We start from the raw sequence: 27,902 nt of genomic DNA, 5'->3' as shown, positions 1-27,902 counted from the left end.
CAACAGGAACTGATATGATCAATCCCCAAAACTGCTGAAGTCTTTGTTCCCTCCCTCATCTTACCTTCTGGGCAAAGAGACTTCAATAAAATCAGAGTGGAGCAAACACTCTGGGCCATTGCCAGAATCCCACTAAAGGCAATGGACCCCTGAGCTCCCGCGTTTAATTCTGCTCTATGTCTTTTGTCTTTCTTTACCGTAGCTTCTAACTCTTCAGTCGATTGCCGCCGGTGTCCACAGGTCTCAGTGGATGCTGTTCTTGGGGCAGGACCCTGACAAGTATAGCACACTGAAGTGTAGTTTTGAAAACTAACCTTGAACTGAATTCTATAAATAAGTCAGATATTTGCAACGTACAAAGAAAAATTGAATGAGGAATCTATGTTGAGAAAACTTTACCTGTGAAAAACTTTTACATTGTTTATTTGAATAAAGTTAATACTTCTCCCAAAAAGTACAGAAGAAAACATCCCATTTCTCTGGTTCAAGAGAAAACAGTAATAAATTACAATAAAAATGTAATAATCAAAATACCTATTTTAATTGGGCATTTAAATTTTATATCAGAAAATTTAATCTCTCAGATATTTATTATGTTATACACTTATACCACAGTACAAAACAAATAAAGGATATAATTCTTTATTTTGCAGTTTTTGGTCGGGGCTGGGTTTGAACCAGCTACCTCTGGCCTACGGGGCCGGCACCCTACTCCTTTGAGCCACAGGCGCCGCCCAGGATATAATTCTTCTATTTGATTCTTGCTACCACCACCCTTTATTCATTTACCACGTCCTCCTCCCTCTTGTCAGCATTTGATACTGTGAGCCTTCATCTTACCTTTCTTGTATTCCTTCTGGGTACAAAGGTAATCAGTCACCCCAAATATGGAACATTTTCAAAAATATTTTGAAAATATTTTTCTACAATCGGGGAAAACAAGAGAAGAAATCCAAGTCAAAGGCAAAGAAGAAATTCAATACAACCATAATATTACCAGGTGTGAATGGGACAGAAGTAGAGAAGTCTGAACTCAAGATTTTATATAGTTCCCTTACATTAGCTATTGAGATTTATAAGACAAGTCTCCCAGTATAGCCTGCCTACAGGAGAAAATTCATAAGCCTCACAGAGCCCACTAGAAAAACTCAAGAGAATCCCTATGTTGGGTATATAGGCCCAAAGCAACCTTGAGAATAGGATTCTGCCACTTTGAGAAAGGAAAAACTACAAGATTAATGTAATACTCAGCTTATAATAATCAATTAACAAATTTATCATTCATGAAATGAGTAGTTAGCTGTGTGTGTGTGTTTTTTTTGGCCGGGGCTGGGTTTGAACCTGCCACCTCCGGCATATGGAACCGGCGCCCTACCCGCTGAGCCACAGGTGCCACCCATGTGTGTATGTGTTTTTAAGAGACAGAGTCTCTCTTTGTCACCCTTGGGAGAGTGCTGTGGGGTCGCAGCTCACAGCATCCTCCAGCTTTTGGGCTTAGGTGATTCTCTTGCCTCAGCCTCCCAAATAGCTGGGACTACAGGCGCCCATCACAATGCCCAGCTATTTTTTGTTGCAGTTTGGCCAGGGCTGGGTTTGAACCGGCCACCCTCGGTATATGGGACCAGCGCCCTACTCACTGAGCCACAGGTGCCGCCCAGTAGTTAGTTGTTTTGTAGTTAAGTGGTTGGTAATGGTATTATTCACTGACACTTCAATAAATTTATTTTTTGGCATCACCTGTTTGCCAAGCAGTGGTCCAGGTATTGGGAGATAGAACAATAAACAGACAAAATCTTTACTTCATTTGAGTACACATTCTAGAAGGGAGACAAAGAAAAATAAGCAGACTATGTCTTAAAAGAGGTGAATTTTGGCAAAAGCGTAGAGCCCAATAATCTTGAAATTTTTAAGTAATAAGAGTTCTTTTTTTTTGTTTGTTTTTGTTTTTTTGCCAGGGCTGGGTTTGATCCCACGACCTCAGGTATATGGGGCTGGTGCCCTACTCCTTTGAGCCACAGGTGCCACTCCGTAATAAGAATTCTGTCAGCTGAAGGATTATTATATCTTTATTTATTTATTTATTTATTTATTTATTATTTTTTTTTTTTTTGTAGAGACAGAGTCTCACTTTATTGCTCTTGGTAGAGTGCCGTGGCATCACATGGCTCACATCAACCTCCAGCTCTTGGGCTTATGTGATTCTCTTGCCTCAGCCTCCCGAGCAGCTGGGACTACAGGTGCCCGCCACAACGCCCAGCTATTTTTTTGTTGCAGTTTGGCCGGGGCTGGGTTTGAACCCACCACCCTGGGTATATGGGGCCGGCGCCCTACTCACTGAGCCACAGGTGCCGCCCGGATTATTACATCTTAGAACTTAAATTTATTCTTACAACTCTGTAAAGTGTATTTTATTCTCTTTCTACAAATGAAGAAATTAGCTTCGGAGGTTAAGTAATTTGCAAAACCAAAAACATCTGTGTGACTCCATAATGATTCAGATGGAAACTATAAAAGTTTAGTTCAGGCAAAAGTCCATGTTCATTCCATTAGAACTGGAATGTTCATTTAGTATAAGACAATTCATGAAACTTTTATAATGACACCCTACCTTTACCTTCAATGCATTTTAATTAGTCTTGAATAGCGACTTCTATTTTTGCACTTCACAGTGAATAGCATTTTAAATTGCTTTCTAAATATTACGATTTGTGATTTTGGAGTAGGAATGAACTTTAGTAATTCTCCATTCCAGTTTTCTATCTCCTGCCTTCATTTTTAACTAGTGAAAAAAGAAAGTAAAAGATATACAAATTCATATCTTTTGATATCCAGTCCATTGTTTATTATTAATTTTTTTTTGGTAGAGACAGAGTCTCACTTTATCGCCGTTGGTAGAGTGCTATAACTTCACACGGCTCACAGCAACCTCCAGCTCTTGGGCTTACGCGATTCTCTGGTCTCAACCTCGTGAGTAGCTGGGACTACAGGCGCCCGCCACAACGCCTGGCTATTTTTTTGTTGCAGTTTGGCCAGAGCCAGGTTTGAACCCGCCACCCTTGGTACATAGGGCTGCCACCCTACCCACTGAGCCACAGGCACCACCCTTTTTTTTTTTTAGAGACAGAATCTCACTTTGTCGCCATTGGTAGAGTGCTGTAGTGTCACAGCTCACAGCAACCTCCAGCTCTTGGGCTTGGGCGATTCTCTTGCCTCAGCCTCCTGAGTAGCTGGGACTACAGGCACCTGCCACAATGCCCAGCTATTTTTTGTTGCAGTGTGGCCAGGGCCAGGTTCGAACCCGCCACCGGTGGTATATGGGGCCAGCACCCTACTCACTGAGCCACAGGCCCAAGAGTTTACATTGTTATGAAGAGCGATAAGGAAATTGTTGGTACTCTTCTAGGATATGATGACTTTAAATAGGTGGTGGTGGTGCGATATCACACTAGAATTTAGAAGGATTACTAACTTAGATCAGATTTTGCTAAATGGAAATAATATAACAATGCTGGTTCCTGGAGGAGCTGAAGTATGAATGGGTTTCCTTGACTTACGCTAGATTGTGTTCTGTCTTACAAAAATACAATAGAATTTTTCTTTTTTTTTACTTCTTAAAGTTTAGATCCCATAAAGCAAAGTTTCCTGTTAAAGGGAAATATTTTTAAGATGTATATCCATTTTTGTAAGTTAATCATGATCATCTTGGAAAAAGAAGAAAATAATTTCTTCTCTGAAAAGTAAAATAAAGATGTTTTTGGTTAAAAAATAAATTGACTCCAGGGCGGCACCTGTGGCTCAAGGAGTAGGGCGCGGGTCCCATATGCCAGAGGTGGCGGGTTCAAACCCAGCCCCGGCCAAAAATCACAACAACAAAAAAAAAAAAAAAAAAAAGATTTTAAACAAAGATGTTTAAAAAAAAAAAATTGGGCGACGCCTGTGGCTCAGTCGGTAAGGCACCGGCCCCATATACCGAGGGTGGCGGGTTCAAACCCGACTCCGGCTGAACTACAACCAAAAAATAGCCGGGCGTTGTGGCGGGCGCCTGTAGTCCCAGCTACTCGGGAGGCTGAGGCAAGAGAATCGCTTAAGTTGGAGGTTGCTGTGAGCTGTGTGATGCTACGGCACTCTACCGAGGGCCATAAAGTGAGACTCTGTCTCTACAAAAAAAAAAAAAAATTGACTCCAATGTTAAAAACAGAGTTACTGGTCAGGTCTAGGGCTAGTTGGCTAGAAGTTCTGCAAACTGTATGCAATAACTATTAAAAAACTAACAAAGCATAAAAGCAAAAGGGGCTTGGCGAACTTAGTCTTAAACATTGACTTAATTGTAGTTTTAGAGACAGAATAACTAATCAGCTTAGGATTGTGACACCATTTCTTTCCAAGCCTCAGGAAAGCGTGAACTAGGGAAGCTATAGCAACACGCTAGCACAAAGTTTATTAGAACACTCAGGAGGAGCGGTTAGTCACGGAGATCTAGGGCACTGGTAGAAACCTACACACAGAGACATAGGAGCAGGGTTTGTCTTATTATTCCCCCTTGTTTTGAAATTTTAATTGTCTCCTTTGAAAAGAAAAAACAGAAAACAAAAAACTAGATGGCAGCAGAAAATCATGCCTCCCTTATTTAAAGCTGTTTCTGACAGAGCTAGTGAGATAGATAAATTTATACTATAATGAATGACTGTAATAATTCTAAGCACTAAGGAATTTTACTACAATGATTCTAGGTAGCACAGGAGGACTTCACATATTTCTTACAAAGAAGAAAAGCTGTATTCATGATTATACTTTGTTAGATTTGTCCCCTGAATTTAATACTTTTCTAGAATTAAAACATAAAAACCAACTCTATTCTGAGAACTAGATTTACCTTTCAGATGTCAAGAGCCTTCTTCACAACACAAACCAGCTATTTTCTATAGCTTTTTCTGCAATACTTTTTGAAAGACAATCCTGAGGGTGCAGCTTTTTTTGCCATCCATTCCTGGCATAGTTTGGGTGATGTTAAATTTACTGCTTTAACGACACTTAAAAAGTTTTTAAGTTCAGGGTCAATAATTAGTACCTGGGCTGGGCATGGTGGGTCATACCTATAATTCCCAGCACTTTAGGGGGCTTAGGAGGGAGGATTGCTTGTGGCCAGGAGTTTGAGACCAGCCTATACAATTTAATGAGACACTGTTTCTACAAAAAAAATTTTAAAAAGTCAGCCAGGCATGGTGACATCTATAAGCCTAGCTACTTGGGAGGCTGAAGCAGGAAGACCACTTGAGGTTTGAGGAGTTTGAGGTTACACTTAGCTACAATCACACCACTGTACTCTAGCCTGGGTGACAGAGTGAGACCCTGTCTCTAAAGCTCTAAAAAAAAAAAAAAACAAAAAAACCCAAAACCCAAAAAAACCAAAAAACTGGCTTGGCGCCTATAGCACAGTGCTTATGGCGCTAGCCACATACACCCAGGATGGCAGGTTCAAACCCAGCCTGGGCTTACTAAACAACAATGACAACAGCAAAAAAAAAAAAAAAAAGAAAGAAAAACATACTTGGGTGTTGATGCTACTTGGGAGGCTGAGGCAAGAGAATCGCTTTTCTTTATTAAGGCCTAAGAGTTTGAGTTTGCTGTGAGCTGTGACACCATAGCACTCCACTGAGTGTGACATAGTGAGACTGTGTCTCAAAAAAACAAAACCAACCTCTCAAAACCCCAAATATGGAAAAAAATTAAGTTGAAAGACAGAAAATTTAACAATTTGTTTATAAAATAATTTACAGGTTATATACTTTAGCTAATCTTCAGTCATTATATCATTTTTATAGAAAAATCAAGTATTATCATATTATTGATAAGTAATGAAATATTTCTGAAATAGAACTATGTAGCCCTTATTTTAGTATCCAATTTGACTTTTCCTCTCTATTGTAAAATAGTAATTTTTTCTTTGAAAAATAATTGGGATAAGTTTGTTGATGCAAAATTTTTCTATCATTGTATGTTCAGTTTTTTTTTAAATTTCAAGTTGATATGAGGATACAAATATTTAGGTTACATTGTTTTCATTTCTAAGGTAAAGTTCAAGTTGTATTTGAGCTTTTCACCTAGGAAGCGTGCTGTACCCCGTCACACTGTGCACCTTAGTGAGGTCCCGTCAATTGCCCTCCCTCCGTCCCCCTCCTCTCCCTTTTTCCCTCCTCCTCTCTAGACTATAACTTGTGTTTTTCTTTTGTATAGGCCTATAGATGTTTATATATATAGGTTTCATATTAGTATTGAGTACATTGGACACTTTTCCCCCCACTGATGTGATACTTTACTCATTTAGATTTTAAATAACAAAGCCAATAGTTTTTGTTTTCTGGTATCTCCCCAATAGCCAGCTCTACACTATGTGTCCCTTCCTGAAGAATGTTCATTCTGATGTTATCTTATCTGTTATTACAATGGACATAGTTTAAAGGTTTATCTGCCGCGCTTTCTTTAAAAGTTTTTAGACTTGGTTTAAATCAGGCTTTTTAGCATAAACTGTACAGAAAAAATGCTTCAGATAAAGGGACAATTTTTTTCTTTATTAAGGCGTTTCCTTAATCAATTGTAAAGACTTGATAGCAAGTGTAAAAGAGAGGTCAAACCCATTTATGACGCTATTTTTTGGCTTCTGGTTAAGCAATTTAGGGATATGTCAATAAAACGTGTGCACTCATTATTCCTGTATATTTTTAAAAGCTAAGCATTTCACAGGGATACCATGAATGATTTTAGTTAAAACTGGAATCAAGCTGAAGTGAAGTAAACAACTGGCATATATGTTCCTTAAAGTATGGCAGGATATAAGTATCTCACATGATGAAAAGATATATACTACGTGACGCAAGACAGCACGGGAGGAAAATATGTAAAATGGACAAGGCACTGGAAAGAAGTTACAGGTGATCACCAGCTTCCTACAAGATTTATTGATATGCCTGTGAATAAGGCTTGACAAATATCAGTTAAATAAATCAAAAAGAGTTTCAAGTGGAAGCCTCTATAAACCTCCCATAGTTCTCTGTATTTTTCTGCAAGTGCTAAAAAACAAAAAAGACAGAGAGAGTGTAGAGTGAGGAAGGGAATAAAACAATAATTTATAAGTCTCACCTGATGATCAATCAGGCTTGAATTTGTAACCTTGAAGATCAAGCATAAAATCTCAAAGTACAGAAGAGACAAAGTCAAAACAAGTACTTACTGAGCACCTACTACGAGGCACTGAGCCAGGTACTATTCTAAGAACTTTAAAAAAGCAAACAGGAAGGAAAAAATAAGACTCTGAAGGAGACATCAGGTTAGACTTTACATGTAATCATCAGATGATCCAAAGAAGATAAATAAAAAAAGACAAAGGAGAAGCAACAATTAGACAAATATTAGAAGAAAATATCCCTGAGCTGAGAAAAGGTTTGGGGCTTCACGGTGAAAAAACTCACAAGAAGTCCAAGAAGTGATGGGATAAAAAATAAACAATACTACCTATTTTGATAAAATAAAAAAAACTGTTAAGTATAAAGACAAAAACCTCATAATTTACAAACTTTCAGCTGTAAAGAATGAATACCCTATGTTTGGAAAAAAAAAATCAAACTGGCTTTGAAATTCTCATCTGCAATACCAGAAAGCTAGAAAAAAGTACACACAATTATCTATACAATAATTAAAGAAAAGGACCATGACCCAAGAATACTATACCCAGAGAAACTATAATATCCTCTGCTAGAGGAACAGATGATACTCAATAACTAAATGGTATCATGCAAATACACCATCTAAAGAAAATAAAGGGCAGTTCATAATCTTTACTGCTGTAGGTAGGTATGACCCTGAACAGGAGACTGGCTGAAAAAAATTGGGGTACATGCACAGGTGGATCATTATGTAGTCAAAAAAAGAATGACTTTGTTATAACCTAAGACACAGAGGGACTTATGTGAGCTCTACCTGAAAAAGCAAGGTAGAACTGCATGTATCCCATTTTTGCAAAATAAAAATGCATCCCCATACACATCTACATAGATCATGTAGGATTGTAATATGAAAGAAAACATACTAGGTTAATAACGTGGAATGTAGCAGGAGGCATAATAAGGGGCTAATATAGCGAGGGGCTTCTATAACAGCAGCGTATCAAACATCCTAGTATATAAAATTATATGTGTCATAAAGAGATGTATGAGAATTGTTTATTACTAATTTTTTTTTTTGGTAGAGACAGAGTCTCACTTTATCGCCCTTGGTAGAATGCCGTGGCTTCACACAGCTCACAGCAACCTCCAGCTCTTGGGCTTAGGCGATTCTCTTGCCTCAGCCTCCAGAGTAGCTGGGACTACAGGCACTTGCCACAATGCCCAGCTGTTTTTTGTTGCAGTTTGGCCAGGGCTGGGTTTGAACCCACCATCCTCAGTATGTGGGGCTGGTGCCCTACACACCGCACGGCTCAGAAGACTTCATTTTCTTAAAATTAAAAATAATTTCCAATTTTAGTAGCTTTCTCAAAAGTCAAATGCATCCTCACGAAAGGGGAAAAAAGTGAGAGTAGCATGGTCTGGGCTTATGAAAATCAACTATTCAAAACTATGAAACCATTAAAACCATTAGGGAACAAGCTCCATCACATTGGTCTCTGAATGTTTTTTGGATATGATATGAAATGCACAGGCAACAAAAGCCAATATAGACAACTGGAATTACATCAAACTAAAAAGGTTATGCATAGCAAAGGAAAAAATTAACAGGGTAAAGAGACAACCTACAGAATGGGAGAAAATACCTACAAACTATCGATCTGATAAGGGATTAATATCCAAAATATATAAGGAACTCAACTCAAGAACCCAATTAAATAATGGACAAAGGACCTGAATAGACATTTCTCAGAAGAAGACATACAAATGGGCAATAGTTATATGAAAAAATGTTCAACATCACTCATCGTCTGGTAAATGCAGATTAAAACTGCATTGATAAATCACCTCACACTTGTGAAAATGGATATCATCAATGAGATAAAAGATAACTGGTGCTGGGTGGTGCCTGTGGCTCAAAGGAGTAGGTCGCCGGCCCCATATACCAGAGGTGGTAGGTTCAAACCTGGCCCTGGCCAAAAACTACAAAAAAAAAAAAAAAGATAACTGGTGCTGGTGATGATATGGAGAAAAGGCAACCCTTCAACACTGTTGGTGAGAATGTAAGTTAATTTAGCCATCATGAAAAACTGCATGAAGTGTCCTCAAAAAATTAAATATAGAACTTCTATGTGAATCAGCAATCTCAATACTGGGTTTACCTCCCAAGGATATGAAATTAGAATGTTGAAGAGCTATCTGCACTCCTGTGTTCACTGCAGCTTTATTCACAATAGCCAAGAAATATAGTCAGCCTAATTGTCCAGGAGTGGATGAATGGATAAAGAAAATGTGTTGTGTATATATATGCAATGGAATACTATATAGCCACAAAAAGGAAATCCTGTCCTTCATGACAACATCAATGAACCTGGAGGATATGATGTTAAGTGAAATAAGCCAGGCACTGAAAACAAATACCATGTGCTCTAACTTATTATGGAATCCAGAAATCTCATAGACGTAGAGAGTAGAATGGTTACCTGCTAACCATGAGCAAGGTTACCTGGGGCAGGAATGATTGAGGGGGTTTTGGGAGATGTTGGTTACAGGATACAAAATTTCAGTTAAACAGGCCAAGCACAGTTGTTCACACCTGTACTCCTAGCACTCTGGGAGGCTGAGGTGGGTAAATTGCTTGAGCTCATGAGTTTGAATCCAGCTTGAGAAAGAGCAAGACCCCATTTCTAAGAATAGCTGGGTGTTATGGCAGGTACCTGCAGTCTCAGCTACTTGGGAGGCTGATGCAAGAGGATCTCTTGATCCAAGAGTTTGTGTGTGCTGTGAGCTATGATGCTACAGCACTCTATCAAGGGTGACAAAGTGAGATTGTCTCAAAAAAAAAAATTTTTTTTTCTGTTAAATGGAATAAATTTAAGAGATCTATTTTATAACATGGTAACTATAGTTAACAATATACTGTATTCTGAAAAATGCTAAGAGACTGTACGTAAGGTGTTCTCTCTGCAAAAATGATAATGGTGTGAGGTAATAAATATGTTAATTAGCTAAAAAAAATTTTTTTTTCTGTTAAATGGAATAAATTTAAGAGATCTATTTTATAACATGGTAACTATAGTTAACAATATACTGTATTCTGAAAAATGCTAAGAGACTGTACGTAAGGTGTTCTCTCTGCAAAAATGATAATGGTGTGAGGTAATAAATATGTTAATTAGCTAGATATAGTCATTCCATAAGGTATATAAGCTTTATTTTTTATTTTTATTTATTTATTTTTTTAGCGACTGAGTCTTGCTTTGTCTCCCTTTGTAGAGTGCTGGGGCGTCACAGCTCACAGCAACCTCCAACTCCTGGGCTGAGGCGATTCTCCTGCCTCAGCCTCCTGAGTAGCTGGGACTACAGGCACCTGCCAGAACGCCTGGCTATTTTTTTGTTGCATTTTGGCCAGGCTGGGTTCAAACCCATCGTCCTCAGTATATGGGGTTGGCACCCTACCCACTGAGCCACAGGAGCTGCCCAAGGCATATAAGCTTTAAAACAGTATCTTGTACACAGTAGAAACGCGTAATTTTTTTCTATGTATTGAAAAACTATCAAGTATAAAAGCAAGAGTATGAAAAATATTTGGCCAGAAAGAACTGATATGAGGTCCGTTACTCACTGAAAAACTCATCACCTGTATACTTGGTATTCAAACTCACAAAAACCTCTATTACTCGTGTCCTGCTGGTAAGAATCAGGAAGAAGGGGAATATCAAATTAGATTCATGATAATCATTTGTGGGTTGACATAGAAGGTGACAATAAAATAGAAATTTTCTGACAAAATTTCATGTTTAAGCCAGATTCCCTGCCAGGACGTTTTCTGCTTGGATGAATAAAGCAGGATTTGGTGATATCTTAATGAGTTTCACAGAAAGGGAGTTAAAGCATGAGTACAAGCTGACCTCTGACATTAAAATAAAGCAAACATGGGATTTTTGCCAAGTTAAAAACTTCTGTGATGCACTTTTTGGATTGCAGGAGACACTGAGTCCAAAAAATGTTTAACTGTAAAGCTAGACAAAGGTCAGTTAAATGAAATCATCGCAAAATGTGAAAACACAAATAAGAAAGAATAAAATAATTTGACAGCACCTTTCCAGCTACTATTCTTGATGTAATCATCTTCAGTAAAATCACTCTCAAGGGTGGAAATGAGCAGCAGCTGGTCCGCCCAGTAGGAGAAAGTCAATATTGATGACTTCTACTGCCTGATCCTCTGAGCAGCTGCCGATCTTGCCGCATCTTAGCGTTCATAGAATCTGCTGATGGTCCCAATTGAGGCACAATGGCTGTGTCCTTATACCGTAGCAACAGGGGCTGCTTGATAAATTATATAGAGGTCTGCTTTAGGAGTTCATGCAAAACTTAACCTTGTTTGATAACACAGGGATTCAGTTGTCAGGAATTGACCGGACAGTTCAAAACGAAGCCCATACAAACACTCCTTTTTAAAGTTTCATCCACAGAGACACACAGGTACTAACGGTCCACAGTCATCCTTCTTCATCGCTGCTGCTCCAGGCATCTTCAAAGGCTGGATTTAAATGTGATTTGGTTGTAGTCTAAAAAAAAGAAAAAGAAAAGAAATAAAGATTCTATTTTCCTACCTCATAATTTTAGGCTTGTAGAATAGTTATGAAATATACCAGATGAACAGCAAGTACATTATTTCGAAAGAAAGCGCAGGGGGCAGGGCCTGTGACTCAGTGAGTAGGGTGCCGGCCCCATATACAGAGGGTGGAGAGTTCAAGCTCAGCCCCAGCCAAACTGCAACAAAAAAACAGCTGGGCGTTGTGGCAGGCACCTGTCGTCCCAGCTACTTGGGAGGCTGAGGCAAGAGAATCGCCTAAGCCCAGGAGTTGGAGGTTGCTGTGAGCTGCGACGTCACAGCACTGTACAGAGGGTGACAAAGTGAGACTCTGTCTCTAAAAAAAAAAAGTGCATAATTATTTATTTGGAAACAAAAATAATGTAAGAAATACCCATATAAGATAACTTCATTTTAAGCCAACATACTGAAGTTTATCCAAATAACTTATTTCTTTTTTTTTAAATTATCAATTGGTTACTTTATTTCATATAAAAGTTTCATTGAAAGAAGAGGTTGAAAGGTCAAGTACACTTGATTCACATACACTGGCCAAATCTCACAGGATTCAACCTCTTCAACAATTTTTTTTTTATTGATAAACAAGGATATACATCTTAAAAGCCTCACATTGAAGCTCAATACATGTGTCCAACCCAGACAACAGTTGTGCAAATGTATATTCAAAACAATCTCTGGAAACTCTGGTCTCCTGGATCACCCACAATGTGTTTTGTCCCTCTGGCTGTGACACAGTTTGTCCCTACAGTGACTTAGTCCATTTCAAAGCATTCTGCAGGTTTGTTCACTTGGCTAGGACTGTGTCCCAGGAGGCCTCTTTGTGGTTTACACTGGTAGAGGCCCTGGTTAGGACAGGGCACAGAGTGATCAAGAACAAACATAGAACAGCTCACAGGTGTACAGAAAGGTAAACAGTTCCCAGGAGGGAAACGCCAACTTCCCTTAGCATGGGCAGCAGACATCAAAGAAGTCTGATTTGTCACAGATCAGGTTCTGTCACAGATTGCTTCTTGATGCGACTGGCAAAAAATGTACATAGCAGGCGAGTTTAAGGCAGGTCTCCAAGGAGGGGAGCCGTTTGCTTTCTGGCATAATTTTAAGATCTGCATCAAGGATCCTATTTTACCACTTGTGTGTGGGCAGAGAAACACAAATGGGTATAGTACACAATACTGTTTGAGATCCACTCAAGGGATATTTCACTTTTCTCTACAACATCTCCTCCTAGTGGATATCTGGTCTCGGCCTGAACTTCCTCAGTTCTATCTCACCAGGGTGCCACTTCTACTGACAGTTGTACATGTTATGGAGATAAAGAAGGGTTAAGTTTAGAGGGGACCTAGTCCAGGTGCAAATAATGGGCAGGAATAAAAATCAAACTTATCGTTTGCTAGTATACATATTGATAACTTTCAAACTTCTCACTGGTAATTACTGGTAGTCTCAGGTTGTTTGTGTCAGTGATCAAACATCTACACGTGCAGCAAGGAGAACAGCTATGTACGGGATGAAAGTCAAAATAAAGTAAGATTCTCAAGAAGAGGTCAAGTTTAAAATGTAATAAATCTTCCCTATAGATCTCACATAAGAAAATGAGATTAGAAGTTACAAATAGGTTTGCCTTGATCATGTCCAAGTTTTAGAAAGTGGAGGTAAAAGGATGCCAGATTTCTCAGAATAAAACAGCCTGCCGATTAAATAATAGGATTTATGCTTAAAGACCATGAATCTTGTCCCTATCATCAAATAACCTTCCTTTCTTTAACAGAAACTTTGGGTATCAGGAGAAACACTCATAAGGGATTATCTAGGTTGGCGGGAGGTAAATTTTCCCTTAAGGGTGGATTTGAAAGGAAATCTCAGACAACTTCATTTGATAATTGAAATATTTGGAAATATCATAAACTTGTCCCAGATTACAAGTGTCATGAACGACAGGACTGAGACCCAAACACAGGTTTACCTGAAGCTAAAAACTAAGTCTGTGTGTGTGAGTGTGCGTGTGTATTTTATTTTGTACTGTGCTGTGTTGCAGAAACTACAAATCATTTGTTTGATAGTTGAGATAAAAACACTTTTAAATATGAGCCAAATTGTATAACATCAGTGCAAGGGATCTTGTGCAGTGAGGGTCTAGTGAAGACAGACTACTGGGATCTGTATCACGACCATATTCATGTTATACCTATATTGACAGGAAGCTTTCAATCTAAAGTTTTATGGAAATAACCTTAGCACAAGCCATTTAATATTACTATGAGAAGGACTACTATCTTAAAGATTCTGAACAGTGTATTTTAAAAGATAAGGTTTTATAGCTTAAAATTTAAATATGAATCTCAACTTGTCATATATCTCTATTTGATTTTCTATTTGTTTTTGCTTTATTTTTCATATACAGAGTTTTTTAATATGAGGAGTTAAAACTATCACTATAATTACATAACAAGGAAATAAATAAAGCATCATAGCCACACAATGTCTTTATAAATGAAACAATTGTTTTCTCCTAATATCTTTTTCTATATATAAGTCATGATAGATTTCTTTTTCATTTATTTTTACTGTTTTCACTTGGTAAATGATTGTTATACTTCTTAATATGGCCTATAGTGTTATAACTTGGATTTAATGTATATAGAAATTCCCAAAAGAGCAGGATGCAATAATGAAATAATAATGCAAAATAAATGGCTAAACCCATCTATTTGACCATATTAGACTTTATCCAGAAGAATAATATATCATCAAAATACAACTGTATACTAAAACTAATAAGCCATAATAAACCAAATTAGACATGTGATGAAATCTGGAAGTACACAGATGGTATTTGGCCAGCTGATTGAAGATTTCTCCACATGTTTCTTCTTTCTTTCCTTGGATTAGGGGCCAAAAGAAAATAATTGCCAGGATTTACTAACAGTTGCAAATAAATTTTCAATAGTTGCTAGGTGCCGTAAACTATCCCTGTAAAAATTCTATTACTATGTTTTTTGCCACAGTCATATTTTCACATTAAAGGAATTAAAGACAGTGTATGAAAAATGTTTTTTGAATATCAAATTTATTCCATCAATCACTCTCTTCTATCTCCACTTAAGATGTTTTGTTTTTACTATGACTTAGTTAAGATTACCTTGAGGTACTTCCAACTACATTATTTATATTTCCAACTTAAAAAAATTATCTATATAAATTGTTTCTATATATTAAACGTTTTACACACTAGAAATTAAGGTAAAATGAAGACGACTAACAGTGCTCAGTTGAACACTCTTTAGTGGGAGAGAAAACACCATAGAGAATCCTTATCTTTCTATTGCTTGATGTTATAAGTAAAAAAAAAAAAAAAATACAGAGGCTATTAAGACCACAGATTGTATCTTACTCATCTTTGTTTACCCATTGCATTTTTAAGGTTCTTTATTCACACTGTCAAATTTATATTAGTTTATGCTCTGAAATAGAAACTGGCATTGCTGGTCAGAGGGTAAATTGGTAAAATTTGATAGTGAACAAAGAACCTTAAAAAATGTCATACACAATTCATTTAAGAGATAATTCTACCTCTAGGAATCTATTCAAAGAAATACTGAAAAATATGAAAAATTTAAGAACAGATATTTACCTTGATGTTGTTTATAATAATCAACAGAAATGTCTGCAAAAATGTAAATATTTAAATCGTGGTATATAAATGAAAAAATACTATATCATCATAAATAATGTTTATATAGTTACTAATGACATAGAAAAAGACTATTGGGCGCCGAGCGGGCCGCGGCTGCGGGGGTTGGTCATGACTGGCTACAGTCTGTGAACATATAACATGCAGTGTTGCACAAGTGGAGGTTTTTGCCACAAGTTGTGTGAGAAACTTGATAGAAGTCATGTGTGAGGAACTGAGAGGGAGACGAGATGGTGGCCCCACGCTGAGAGGCCTGCAGGATCAGCTAGAGTGCCATGGCCTCATCGTAGTTCACAGCGACTCAGACTCCTGCTTTAGCCTCCTGAGTAGCTGAGACCACAGGCATCTTGACTTTCATACTTTTGCTAAGGACTATCCAGAGTGTTTTTGGTGGCTGGTTGGGAACTGTCTAAAACAGAAGGTCTTCTTGGTTCCTCTGTCAGTACAAAAGATTAAACTCTACAGAAGAGCACAATCAAGTGATGGCTTTTTTTTAGAATTTGAATATGGAGGCCACGGGAACAGATGAAGTTGATAAGCTAAAAACTAAATTTATATCTGCTTGGAACAACATGAAATATAGTTGGGTATTGAAAACAAAGATGTATTTTAGTAGAAATTCCCCTGTATTACTACTTGGAAAATGTTACCATTTTAAATATGAAGATGAAAATGAAATGTTATCTGCAAGATCAGAATGTACAATAGAAGATCACGTAATTGCGGGAAATGTAGACGAATTTCGTAAAGATTTTATTTCTAGAATATGGCTGACTTACAGAGAAGAATTTCCTCAAATAGAAGGCTCAGCTTTGACAACAGACTGTGGTTGGGGTTGTACGTTGAGAACTGGCCAGATGCTGTTGGTTCAAGCTGTTGGCTCAAGGACTCGTACTACACTTTCTTGGTAGAGCTTGGACCTGGCCTGATGCTTTGAATATTGAAAATTCAGACACTGAATCATGGACTTCCCACACTGTAAAAAAATTTACTGCATCATTTGAAGCATCGCTTTCAGGGGAAAGAGAACTCAAAACCCCAACAATTTCTCTGAAGGAAACAATGAGGAAATATTCTGATGATCATGAAACGCGAAATGAGATTTATCACAGGAAAATCATCTCTTGGTTTGGTGATTCCTCCTTGGCTTTCTTTGGCTTGCACCAACTAATAGAATATGGAAAGAAATCTGGGAAACAAGCGGGAGATTGGTATGGACCAGCTGTGGTTGCACACATTTTAAGAAAAGCAGTTGAAGAAGCAAAACATCCTGATTTACAAGGACTAACGATTTATGTTGCCCAAGATTGTACAGTTTACAATTCTGATGTAATTGATAAGCAGAGTGCTTCCAGGACCTCTGGTAATGCAGAAGACAAAGCTGTTATTATTCTGGTTCCAGTTAGACTTGGTGGGGAAAGAAGCAACACTGACTACTTAGAGTTTGTAAAGGGTAGTTAAGCCTTGAATATTGTGTGGGTATTATTGGTGGCAAACCTAAACAGTCATATTACTTTGCTGGATTTCAAGATGACAGTCTGATTTACATGGATCCTCCTTACTGCCAACCTTTTGTAGATGTCAGCGTAAAGGATTTCCCTCTCGAGACATTCCACTGCCCTTCTCCCAAAAAGATGTCATTTCGAAAAATGGATCCGAGCTGTACAATAGGATTTTACTGTCGAAATGTTCAGGACTTTGAACGAGCATCTGAAGAAATCACCAAGATGCTGAGAATTTCCTCTAAGGAGAAATATCCCTTATTTTCTTTTGTAAAGGGTCATTCCAGAGACTATGATTTTACATCTACTACAACCAATGAAGACCTTTTCTCAGAGGAGGAAAAGAAAAGATTAAAAAGATTTAGCACAGAAGAGTTTGTATTGCTTTAAAGATTAGCACAATTGTGCTCGATGAGAAGAACTCCTTTGAAAGAGGAAAAATGAAGAGAAATGAGAAACAAGTATACTGGAAACTGCTTATTTTCACACATATCTTACATTTTCTTTAATTTTCTGTGTTCTTTATGAAAAGAGCATTTGAAAATATACAAGTTTGAAATATTTTTCTACAAGAGAAATGATTTAATGAGTCTTGCTCTCTAATAAATATCAAGCGATTCTCATTGCTTCCCTGTCTCTCTGCAATTTGCTAATGATAACTCTGCCTTAACTATCAGCCTTTTATCTTCGAAGTCTTTCACCTGAGCCCATTTGTCTCCTAGAAGTTTTATGATATAGGTCTCCTGTCCCCAAATACCAGAATCATCAAATAGTTTCAAAAATCTCAGCTTGTATTGATGGCCAGAAGACCAGAGAATGAATCTTTAGTGCTGTCTCTCCTGCTGTTCACATAACCAAAGGATGCTTCTGGATATATCTTGATAATTAAGCAGTGTGCATTAGCTGTGATATGCACACAGCTGTATAAGCAGAATTATACATCAAGGTAATACTTGGCAGTATGATTTTATAATGACTTCATTATGCTTGTTGTTGAGCCTTCTATAAGGAGTGAATATAAAGTACTGGTTTCCCCCATAAATTTAAAAGTTATGTTATTAATAACTTCATCCAATCAAATCAGATAAAGGCAATTACAAAATAGTAGTAGGGTTTGTTTCCTGTTACAAAAGTGAAATTTTATGGAAATTCAACATATTACGCAGTTTTAAAATCTAAAGTACCAGGAAGGACATCCCCAGGTGTTGCTCTGTGTCATTTTTTTGGCTGTTTGTACGAAGCAGTGTAGTGGTGTTGAAAAACTGGGACCCTCTGGAAGGTGAATCTACCTTAAGTGTACTATGTGTTACTTGAAGGCAAATTTGTGATAAAAAAAAAAAGTACAAGAGTCAGGATTATAAAATAAATAATAAAGATGTGAGAAGATAAAAAAAAAAAGAAAAAGACTATTGTACAATGTTAACTACTAAAGTAAGATACCAAGTTGTATGTCCTACTGTGATATTAATTATGTTTTAAAAACTGTATGCATAGGAAAAATCAAGAATGAAATAAATCAGAATGTTAATGTTGATTAATTCAACTTAAGAAATTTTATGTTCTTTTGATATTTTTCAAAATTTTCCAAATGTGTAATGATAGACAAATTATTTTTACAATCATAAAAATAAAAAGAACTGCTTTAAGAGTTTCTCCCATATAAAGCAAATTAATAAAACTTTATTCCTCATGATTTAGAAGACACTGTACAATTTGTACAAATATTTACCTCATCATCATCAGGAACAGGTTCACATAAGGACGGCACCCAGGCAAGAATATTGCAGTCTCTGCCACCACTATAAAGTTCCTACAACACAGACAATGAAAATGTGATTGTGGATCAATTTAAAACTGGTATCAAACTTAAATGAACTATATCCATTTTTGAAATGATTGATTCTTAGATAAGATCGATTACATTAATTCTATTTCTACTCCCTAAAAAGACTAGGCAGGTGTTCTTTTTTTTTTACTTTAAGATGTAGTACAGCTTTGTTTTGTATTTAAAAATAGTATTAGGATATGTTAGAGCTAACTAATGCTGTGAAAATTTTATAGAAAACATTCATTGTGCTAGTGATTTTTACCAATCATTGTATCCATATATTTCAAATGTCAGAATAGAGAAAGGAAAAAAAAAAAATGGAAAAAAGGTTTATCTTTCTTTGTCAATCACCGAGCTTTAATAAACACTTTGACAAAGAAATGAAATGAGTTTCTACTAAAATAGGGCACAAATTCACAAAGTTTTATTTAGCCTATAGCTGCCTAACTGGCTGCTATTCAACAGAAGCACCTGCAGACCCAGGCTGTTCAGAAGCTTATTTCATAAGAAGCTTGGGTGGATATACAGTCTACAGATACGCTGTGTGCTCATGGCTGAACAATGCTCCCTTCCCCCACCAATAAAGTGAGGAAACGTGATATTAGCTATTACTGAAAACATTTCTATGGGGCAGTAAAATAGATACTCTCACATTCAGGGTATAAAGTGGTATAATCTTTTTAGAGAACAGAATCTTTTTTTTTTAGAGACAGAGTCTCACTTTTTCACCCTTGGTAAAGTGCCATGGTGTCACAGCTTGAAGCAACCTCCAGCTCATGGGGTTAGGCAATTCTCTTGCCTCAGCCTCCCAAGTAGCTGGGACTACAGGCACCCGCCACAATGCCCAGCTATTTTTTTGTTGCAGTTTGGCTGGGGTCAAGTTCAAACCCACAACCCTCGGTAGATGGGGCCGGTGCCCTACTCACTGAGCCACAGGCGCCGCCCGAGAATAGAATCTTAAGGATATATCAAAAGTTTTTGTATGCTTTTCTACATGTTACGATGTCACACATATAACTCATTATAATATTTATAACAAAAATAGAAACAAGTATCTGATAATGGAAAAATGATTATTAGTAAATTAATGCTGTAGTCACACAATGGAACATTATATCGCCATTAAAATTGTTTTGAAGAATACTTAATGATACATAATGTATGACAATACTTACTGAAAATACTCATGTCAAGAGAAAAGAGTACGATATAAACCAAATACGCGGTGTCAAGGGAAAAAAACCAATATCAAACAGGACAATATAGTAGGTTGGTAATGATAGTAATAATAAATGACTGTGCAAATGTAAAAAAGGGCTAAAACTTAAATGTTAAGTGGTTATAAAAACCCTAAATGACTTTTTTCCTCACAAATATATTTCTGTATTTCTGACCATTACATCTAATAATACACTTTTTATCTCTGTTCTGCTATGTGATTATTTATTTTTACTATTGTACATATCAAAAACATTTTAAGGCATGGTAAAATTAGTATTTTTTATTTAAGTCAGGGTTTGGGGAAAGAGAAAATATAAAGTTAAATTAATAAAAATTACACTAAATTAGATATACAATATCAAATTTCCTAAGCAAAATAAAATTTTACTGATTGCATTACAAAATCTACAATATATGGTTACACTAACTATGGATGATGCAAAAATACGTTCAGGTGTTTATTGCCCTCAACTAGTTTCCCTGAGAAGGCAAGAAATATATCCAAGATAACTTGGTGAGACAAGCTTATGAGTCAATTCATGATAAATGCTAACACAATGAGTGTTAAAGGATAGTTTGTGGATGTTCAAGAATGATTTTAAAAGGCAGCACTTAAATTTGAATGATTAATAAAGAACACTTGGAGGTTTTTGAATTAAGAAGATATAATGCATTTGAGGTAGATGTAGGGGTTCATTTGGGGAATTAGATTTTCTTACAAACCATTTCAAAACTTAAGTTACAAGTGCAGGAAAACAGAATTTTTTTCCTTCCTAAGTTGCCAACATGAGGCCATTATCACTTTTGAATAACTCAGTATATACTTCCTACAAACAAGTGCACTTTCCTATATAATTACAATGTAACCAACAAAATCAGAAAATTCACATTATTACAATGGTCTCTTCTAATTCTTCAACCCCATTCCAGTTTCACCAATTGTCCCAACACTGTTCTTTGCAACAAAAGGGTCCAATTAAAAATCAAACACTATATGCTTTGTCATGTCTTTTTAGTTTTCAATCTGAAATGGTTCTTCAGTCTTTCTTTAGTTTTCTAGACTTTGACAACTTTGAAGACACCCACCAGTTATTTTGTAAAATATCTCTCAAATTTGGCGTGTCATGATTAAATATGGGTGACTCAATTTTGCCAGGAATATCACAGCAGTGATGTCACATAAATGGGTTGTTATTTTTGATCATTTGATTTAGGTAACATATGCCAGGCTTTGTTAGAGTAAGATCACTGTTTTTACCTTTGTACTTAATATTTTATAGGGCGATACTTTGAGACCACACAAATACCTCATTCTTCATTAATTTTTTTTTTTTTTTTTTGAGACAGAGCCTCAAGCTATCACCCTGGGTAGAGTGCTGTAACCTCACAGCTCATAGCAACCTCCAACTCCTGGGCTCAAGCGATTCTCTTGTCTCCGCCTCCCAAGTAGCTGGGACTACATGTACCCGCCACAGCTGCAGCCGTCATTGTTGTTTGGCGGGCCTGGGCTGTATTCAAACCCACCAGCTCAGGTGTATGTGGCTGGTGCTTTAGCCACTTGAGCCACAGGCGCCTAGCCTCTTCATTAAATTTTTATCAATTTACTTACACTAGCATGGATTCATGCTAGTATAAGAAATATCTATTACTATCATTTATTTTGATGTTGATTATATCTTGTCAGATTTTTACACTTATGATAGAATTCCTATATTTTATTTTCAAATAGTTGAATGTAATATTTAATTTGCAAAAGGGTTTTGCAGCTAAATGGAAGCAAAAGTTTTATCATCTTTTACTTTTGAGATTAATAATTATTTTCCTTTTCAGAATCATAACAGGTAAAAAGGGATAAAAGTTAAGAGCTTTCTGATGTGATTAAAATTTTTGCTAGTTCATAGCACATTTGTCAGTAACTGACCCCAGGCCTCTGGCTATCTCAGTTATTCTAGGAACTGAGAAAAATCAGTATCTTGGCACAATTTCAATCCATTCTAGGCACACCTATTAGGAAGTTCCAATTTGGTAGGAAGCAATAATTTGTAGTCACAATACCTGGGTTAATATCTTGGCTGTGTCTCTAAGTGACTGTGGACAAGAAAAGAAGGACGGTATTCAAGGAGTTCTTTAAATAGAGAATTGTGCTTTGTAAATAATTATCTGCAGATTAAATGAAGCAAGTCATGCCACCTCTGTTGGCTTTTTTCTCCCAAAAGAAACATGAAAAAATGTTTAACATCTTGTACATTAGGATACCAACTAATCAGGAGAGATACTGACCATAGAGCTAGAGCTGGATCCCCAGCTGGGTTAGTTGCCGGGTTAAGATGAAATATAAGAGGTCCCAAGGAAGGGGCTAAGGCTGGAAATCAGTTGCGGCAGCTGTTTACCAACCAGTAGGATATATGGTATAAGTATCCGAATACTTTAGTCATGGATATTGCCACATTGGTGTATATTGTCTAAAAATTCAGGCCTATATGTCTTATAACACAGTGTTGGGCACAAATTAGGTCATCAGTATTAATGAATAAATTAATAGGAGATTCATTAGATGATCATTAAAGTCCTTTAAATCTTTAATTAGCTAGAATTTTCATTCTGTCAGTATTTAACTTTTATAACCTTCATTTTCCTTATCTAAAAAATAGGCAAAATAACAACCATCTTGTTATATTAGACTCATTTAAAGGAGCATGAGACAATTTGTGCATAGATCTCTCCAGGGGTGGGGGCAAGAGGAACCAACTGCTCCTTTGGTGACATGGAAGAGAAGGGTCAGGATGTTAAACAAACAGAAGTCATAGGTATTTAAAAAATTATGTGTGTATTAACTTCAAAAGCGTACCTTTGTTAGCCATTGACAGGAAATAAGAAAATAAGAAATAAACAAAATTTTATACAACACCCACACATATATGAACCAAGACACACAAACTAAATTTTGAGATTAAACACTTACATTTCACTTTCAACCAAAAGATTATTTGCCAAGAAATTATTTTAATTCACCACACATTTTCAACTGCTAAATAAATAAAGTCCATATGCAAAAGAAAGAGTTTATTCCAGTGAAAGTGAAGTTGCACAGTATTGTGTTGACTCATTCATATACCCCATGATAGTTAAGCACCAAGGCAGTATTATCCTCCATTGAATAAATCCTAGACAATTAATGACAATTAAGGTTATGGGGGGGGAAGCAGAAAGAGGGATGGAGGGAGGGGGTGGGGCCTTGGTGTGTGTCACACTTTATGGGGGCAAGACATGATTGCAAGAGGGACTTTACCTAACAATTGCAAAAAGTGTAATCTGGCTTATTGTACCCTCAATGAATCCCCAACAATTAAAAAAAAAAAAAAGCATAACTCCTTAGAATGAAATCATAATTTAGTCTTTTATATAAAACTAGTCTGGCAAGCTGGCTACTTGACATTTTAAATTCCCGTAAGCAGCACTCTTACCTGGAAATTAGACTGAAATACACAGCAGTCAACATTTTTATAATGTCCCTTAAGCATAGTTATCTGTTCTCCTGAGTAAACTGTATAAACAGCAACGGTGCTACCATATGGTATAAAAACAAATTCTGAACTGCAGCCACAGGAGACAGTGAATTTCAATCCTTTCCTGCTGTCATTATGAACTTTTCCATAGTTGACCTGTAGGATTAAAATCATCAAGTTACTAATTTCTTAAATCTGAATTAAAAAGACAACAAAGACTAGGACAAATACTTACTTCAAATATTATACTATAAAAAGAGATCTTTTAAATTTAAGGAAAATGTTCAATGTCTTAATAGAAACAAGAGCCAAAAACATAATATACATTTCACATAAAAGGAAATACAAATAGTAAAAAAATAAAAAGGGCAATTATTTACATTTCACCCCAATGGAAATAAAAATACAGATTAAGACAACTTTGAAGAATTTCACCAATTAGTATAAACTTGAAGAAATGTAAGACATTCAATATTGATACAAGTGAGATAAATATGTTTGTAGCACTATAATTTGGTTATTTCTTCTAAAAGGCCTAATAGTTTATTATGCTACTATTCTCTTCAAAAGAATGATATTCTTTTGTTTGGGGAAATGTATAACCTTCTATCCTTTTTTTTTTTGGTTTTTGGCCGGGGCTGGGTTTGAACCCGCCACCTCGGGCATATGGGACCAGCGTCCTACTCTTTGAGCCACAGGCGCCGCCCCCTTCTATTCTTTTTATTTAAAAAATGTTTTAATCTGCTGGGCGCCTGTGGCTCACATACACCTGAGGGGGCGGGTTTGAATCTAGCCTAGGCCCGTCAAACAACAATGATGGCTACAACCAAAAAACAGCCGGGCGTTGTGGCAGGCACCCGTAGTCTCAGCTACTTGGGAGGCGGAGCAGGAGAATCACTTGAGCCCAGGAGGTGGTTGTGAGCTGTGATGCCACAGCACTCTACCCAGGGCAACAGCTTGAGGCTCTATCTCATTAAAAAAAAAAAAAAAGTTTTAATCTTAAGATTTCTAAATGTACATTTCAGTGGCATCAAGTACATTCATATTGTATTCAATCATTACCACTGTCCATCTCCAGAGCTCTTTTTTTCATCTTGCCAAATTGTATTCATTAAACAATAAAGATATTCTTACTCCTTGACCTAATAATTACTCATGGGAATTTATCTTAATAATTAAATAGCAAAAAACTATATGCCCAGAGGTATTCAATGTAGCATTACCTAGAACGAATAAATGACTGAGAATAGATGGATACTCCTAATAATGTTATATGTACATATTAACTATGGTTTACATAAATCATAATTATGAAAATTATGCAGAAAACAGGAATAAAGGCTAAATGTAAAAAAGTACAGAACACAAACAGTATGTAAACTATATACTGTAATTTCAGCTTTACAGAAATAATTACTTGTACTCCAAAGGCGGAGTATGTAAGCCCAGTAGTGTGAGCACCACCTGGATAGTTAGACACACAGATTTCTAGGCCCCACCTCAATCCTACTGAAAAAGAATCTTCATTTCACGAGATCCCTAGATAATCTATAAACCTAGAACCTCCTTTACCATGGCTAATACTAGAATTTAAATAGTGATTGCCTTTTTCCTAAAGGTTAGGGAGGAGTGTGTACATATATGAAAATAGAAACACTGAGGCAAAAATGGATATATGCTGATAATCTGTGGATACTACACTTGGCTTACTTTCCCGTCCGGTCAACAAATGGATATATGCTGATAATCTGTGGATACTACACTTGGCTTACTTTCCCGTCCGGTCAACATGTGCCAGAAATGGACACATGCATTTAGCTACTTCATGGCAGCAGGAGTGTAAGGGGTTAAACGTTAAACCTTCGTTCAGCAGACTAAGGTTTTAAAATCTACTTTTTTTTTTGCCCCTTATGAGTAATGATTTAACTGTCAAGTTTCATTCCTCTTTTCTGTTGAATGAAACAACATAATTTACCCATAGAGTTACTGTGAAAAAGTAAATTAAGTAATGAGCATGAGAGCACCTGGAATAAAGGTACTCTGTAAGTTCCTAGATTTATTATTTTATATACATGTTTAAAAGTATAAAGTTCAATTGTGTCTTTTGATCCTATACATGCAAAAATTTGTGGAATGATAGGGGAACATGTGTGTAAAGAAAAAACACAAAACACTTCTCAATTAGTAATTCTCTGATACCCCTAGAGAAATTATAAACTGCTAGATGGCAATAGCCTTATTCACATTTGTTTATCAGAACACCTAGCTACAAAACTGATATATAGCCTTTCTACTATACCAGGATTCTTTCCCAAATATGAATTGAGAAGTGTTGAATGAAGTATGTTTGAACAAGGTCATTAACTTTTGTCTTTGGCCAGTGGTTCTCAACCTTCCTAATGCCATGGCCCTTTGATACAGTTCCTGTGAGTCTCCACCCACAGGTTGAGAACCACTGGCTTAAGCTTTCTTCCTCTAATCTCTCCTGCAACTTAATGTCATGCTAATCTTCCTAAATTCCTGCTGTGACTAGATCACGTGTAGACTCAAAGACTATCAATATATATTCAATGACTATATAATGAAGTTCAAATAAAAAATTAAGGAAGGGAGGAATCAACAATTTATTAAGTGTAAGACACTTAATAGGTCAATATCTGAGGACCCCATTTTATGAACAGAAATGTTTACCATAAAGAGCAGTATGTAATAAGAGGTATGTTATACGTTATTTTGAAAGGATTTGAAGAACAGGCTACTTTTGGCTATGATGTCTTAAAGGTGGTATTTAAGGCAGGCTTTGAAAAGATTTTGGGGAGGATGATTTGGTGAGGACAGGATGATGAAAAATATAATTTCCTACCGTAAATGAATCCTTTTTGTTGCCCCAGGAAAGATACATATCTAGTCACAAAGTGAATAGAGTGATGCAGAGATTCAATAACAAGGCAACTCATTTTATTGTAAAACAACAATCAGCACAATAATTAATAATTATCACACATTTAGTAAATGTCAACTATTGCTGTGCCAGATAATGTGCAAAGTGTTTAACATGTATTAGTTCATCTAATACTCAAAATAATATGATGAGATAGATATTATTTTTATTTTCTTTTTCAAGACAGGGTCTCACACTATTGCCTGTGCTAGAGAACAGTAGTGTCACATTACTCACTGCAACCTCTAACTCTTGGGCTCAAGCAATCCTCTTATCTCAGCCCCTCCAGTAGCTAGGGACTATAGGCAGGCACCACCATGCCCGGCTAGTTCTTCTATATATTTTTATTTTTGTAGGTCTCCTCTTGCTTGAACTGCTGGCCTCAACCACTCCTCTTGTCTCTACTTGGCAAAGTGCTCGGATTACAGGCATGAGCCACCTTGCCCAGCCAAGATAGGCATTATTATATTAAAAGAAAACATTAAGAAAAGCTAAGTAATTTGATCAAGGTCACTTGGCCAGAGAAGAAGGAAAAGGAGAAGGCAGAGGAGGAGGAAAAGAAGAAGAAAAGAGAAGAAATGAAAGGAAGATAACGACTTTATTAGACAAAAACTGACAGAGTTCATCATCACCAGACCTGTTTTACAAGAAATGCTAAGGGAATTCTTCAAGCTGAAAGAAAAGAATGCTAATAAGCAACACAAGAACATCTTAAAGTATAAAACTAATTTGTAAAAGTAAGTGCACAGGCAAATTCAGAATAATACTACAATAATGACTAAAACAATTTGTTAAGGTATATGCAACATAAAAAGATGTAAGCCATGACACCAAAAATAGGGAAGGGGAGTGGAGTTAAAGTGTAGTTTTTTTTCCCTTGTGATCAAAGTAAATTCGTTATCAGCTTTAAAAAGCTGTTACAGCTTTGGTTTTTATAAACCTCATGGTAATCACAAGGTAAAACCCCCTAATAGATACACTGAAAATAAAAAGCAGGAAATCAAAACATACTGCCAGAAAAAAATCACTTAACCATAAAGGAAGACAGGAAGGGAAAGAAAGAAAAGATCCACAAAACAATTAAAATGATTCTTTTCACCTCTAAGGGCACACATAGAATGAAAGTAAAGGGATGAAAAAAAATATTCCATGCAAATAGAAACTAAAGAGAAAAGTAGCTATACTTATACCAGATAAAATAGATTTTAAATCCAAACCTGTAAATGAGACAAAGGTCATTATATACTGATAAAAGAGCCAATTCAGTAAGAGTATGTAACAATTATAAATATATATGCTCCCAATATTGGAGCACTTAAATAAATATAAAAGCAAATCTCAATAGATCTGAAGGGAGAGAGAGACTACAATACAATAACAGTAGGAGACTTCAACATTCCACTTTTGGCAATGGACAGATCACCCAGACAAAATCAAC

The 27,902-nt window shown here is 36.5% G+C and overlaps 1 protein-coding gene and 2 pseudogenes across 2 annotated transcripts in view; 2 read left to right on the top strand and 1 right to left on the bottom strand.

Annotated features, from left to right (window-relative positions):
- The first annotated feature begins 406 nt into the window (after positions 1-406).
- Positions 407-3,838, top strand: LOC128589519 (U6 snRNA-associated Sm-like protein LSm5; annotated as a pseudogene).
- Positions 3,839-10,223: 6,385 nt separating this feature from the next.
- The window catches only part of ERCC8 (ERCC excision repair 8, CSA ubiquitin ligase complex subunit), a 51,080-nt gene continuing 33,401 nt past the window's right edge, over positions 10,224-27,902 (bottom strand). The window contains exons 10-12 of the mRNA XM_053590183.1: positions 23,482-23,679; positions 18,698-18,778; positions 10,224-11,728 (exon numbers count right to left, since the gene is read on the bottom strand). Of these exons, the coding sequence (XP_053446158.1) occupies positions 11,660-11,728; positions 18,698-18,778; positions 23,482-23,679 (348 nt within the window). The 3' untranslated portion in view covers positions 10,224-11,659. The remainder of the gene's footprint in view (positions 11,729-18,697; positions 18,779-23,481; positions 23,680-27,902) is intronic.
- On the top strand, positions 15,552-17,400 carry LOC128584918 (cysteine protease ATG4C-like; annotated as a pseudogene). Its single transcript, XR_008379763.1, has one exon. The product of XR_008379763.1 is annotated as a cysteine protease ATG4C-like (transcript).

This window comes from Nycticebus coucang, chromosome 1, assembly GCF_027406575.1.
Source record: "Nycticebus coucang isolate mNycCou1 chromosome 1, mNycCou1.pri, whole genome shotgun sequence".
NCBI classification, from domain to species: Eukaryota; Metazoa; Chordata; class Mammalia; order Primates; family Lorisidae; genus Nycticebus; species Nycticebus coucang.
This window is presented reverse-complemented; position numbering and strand designations above follow the sequence as displayed.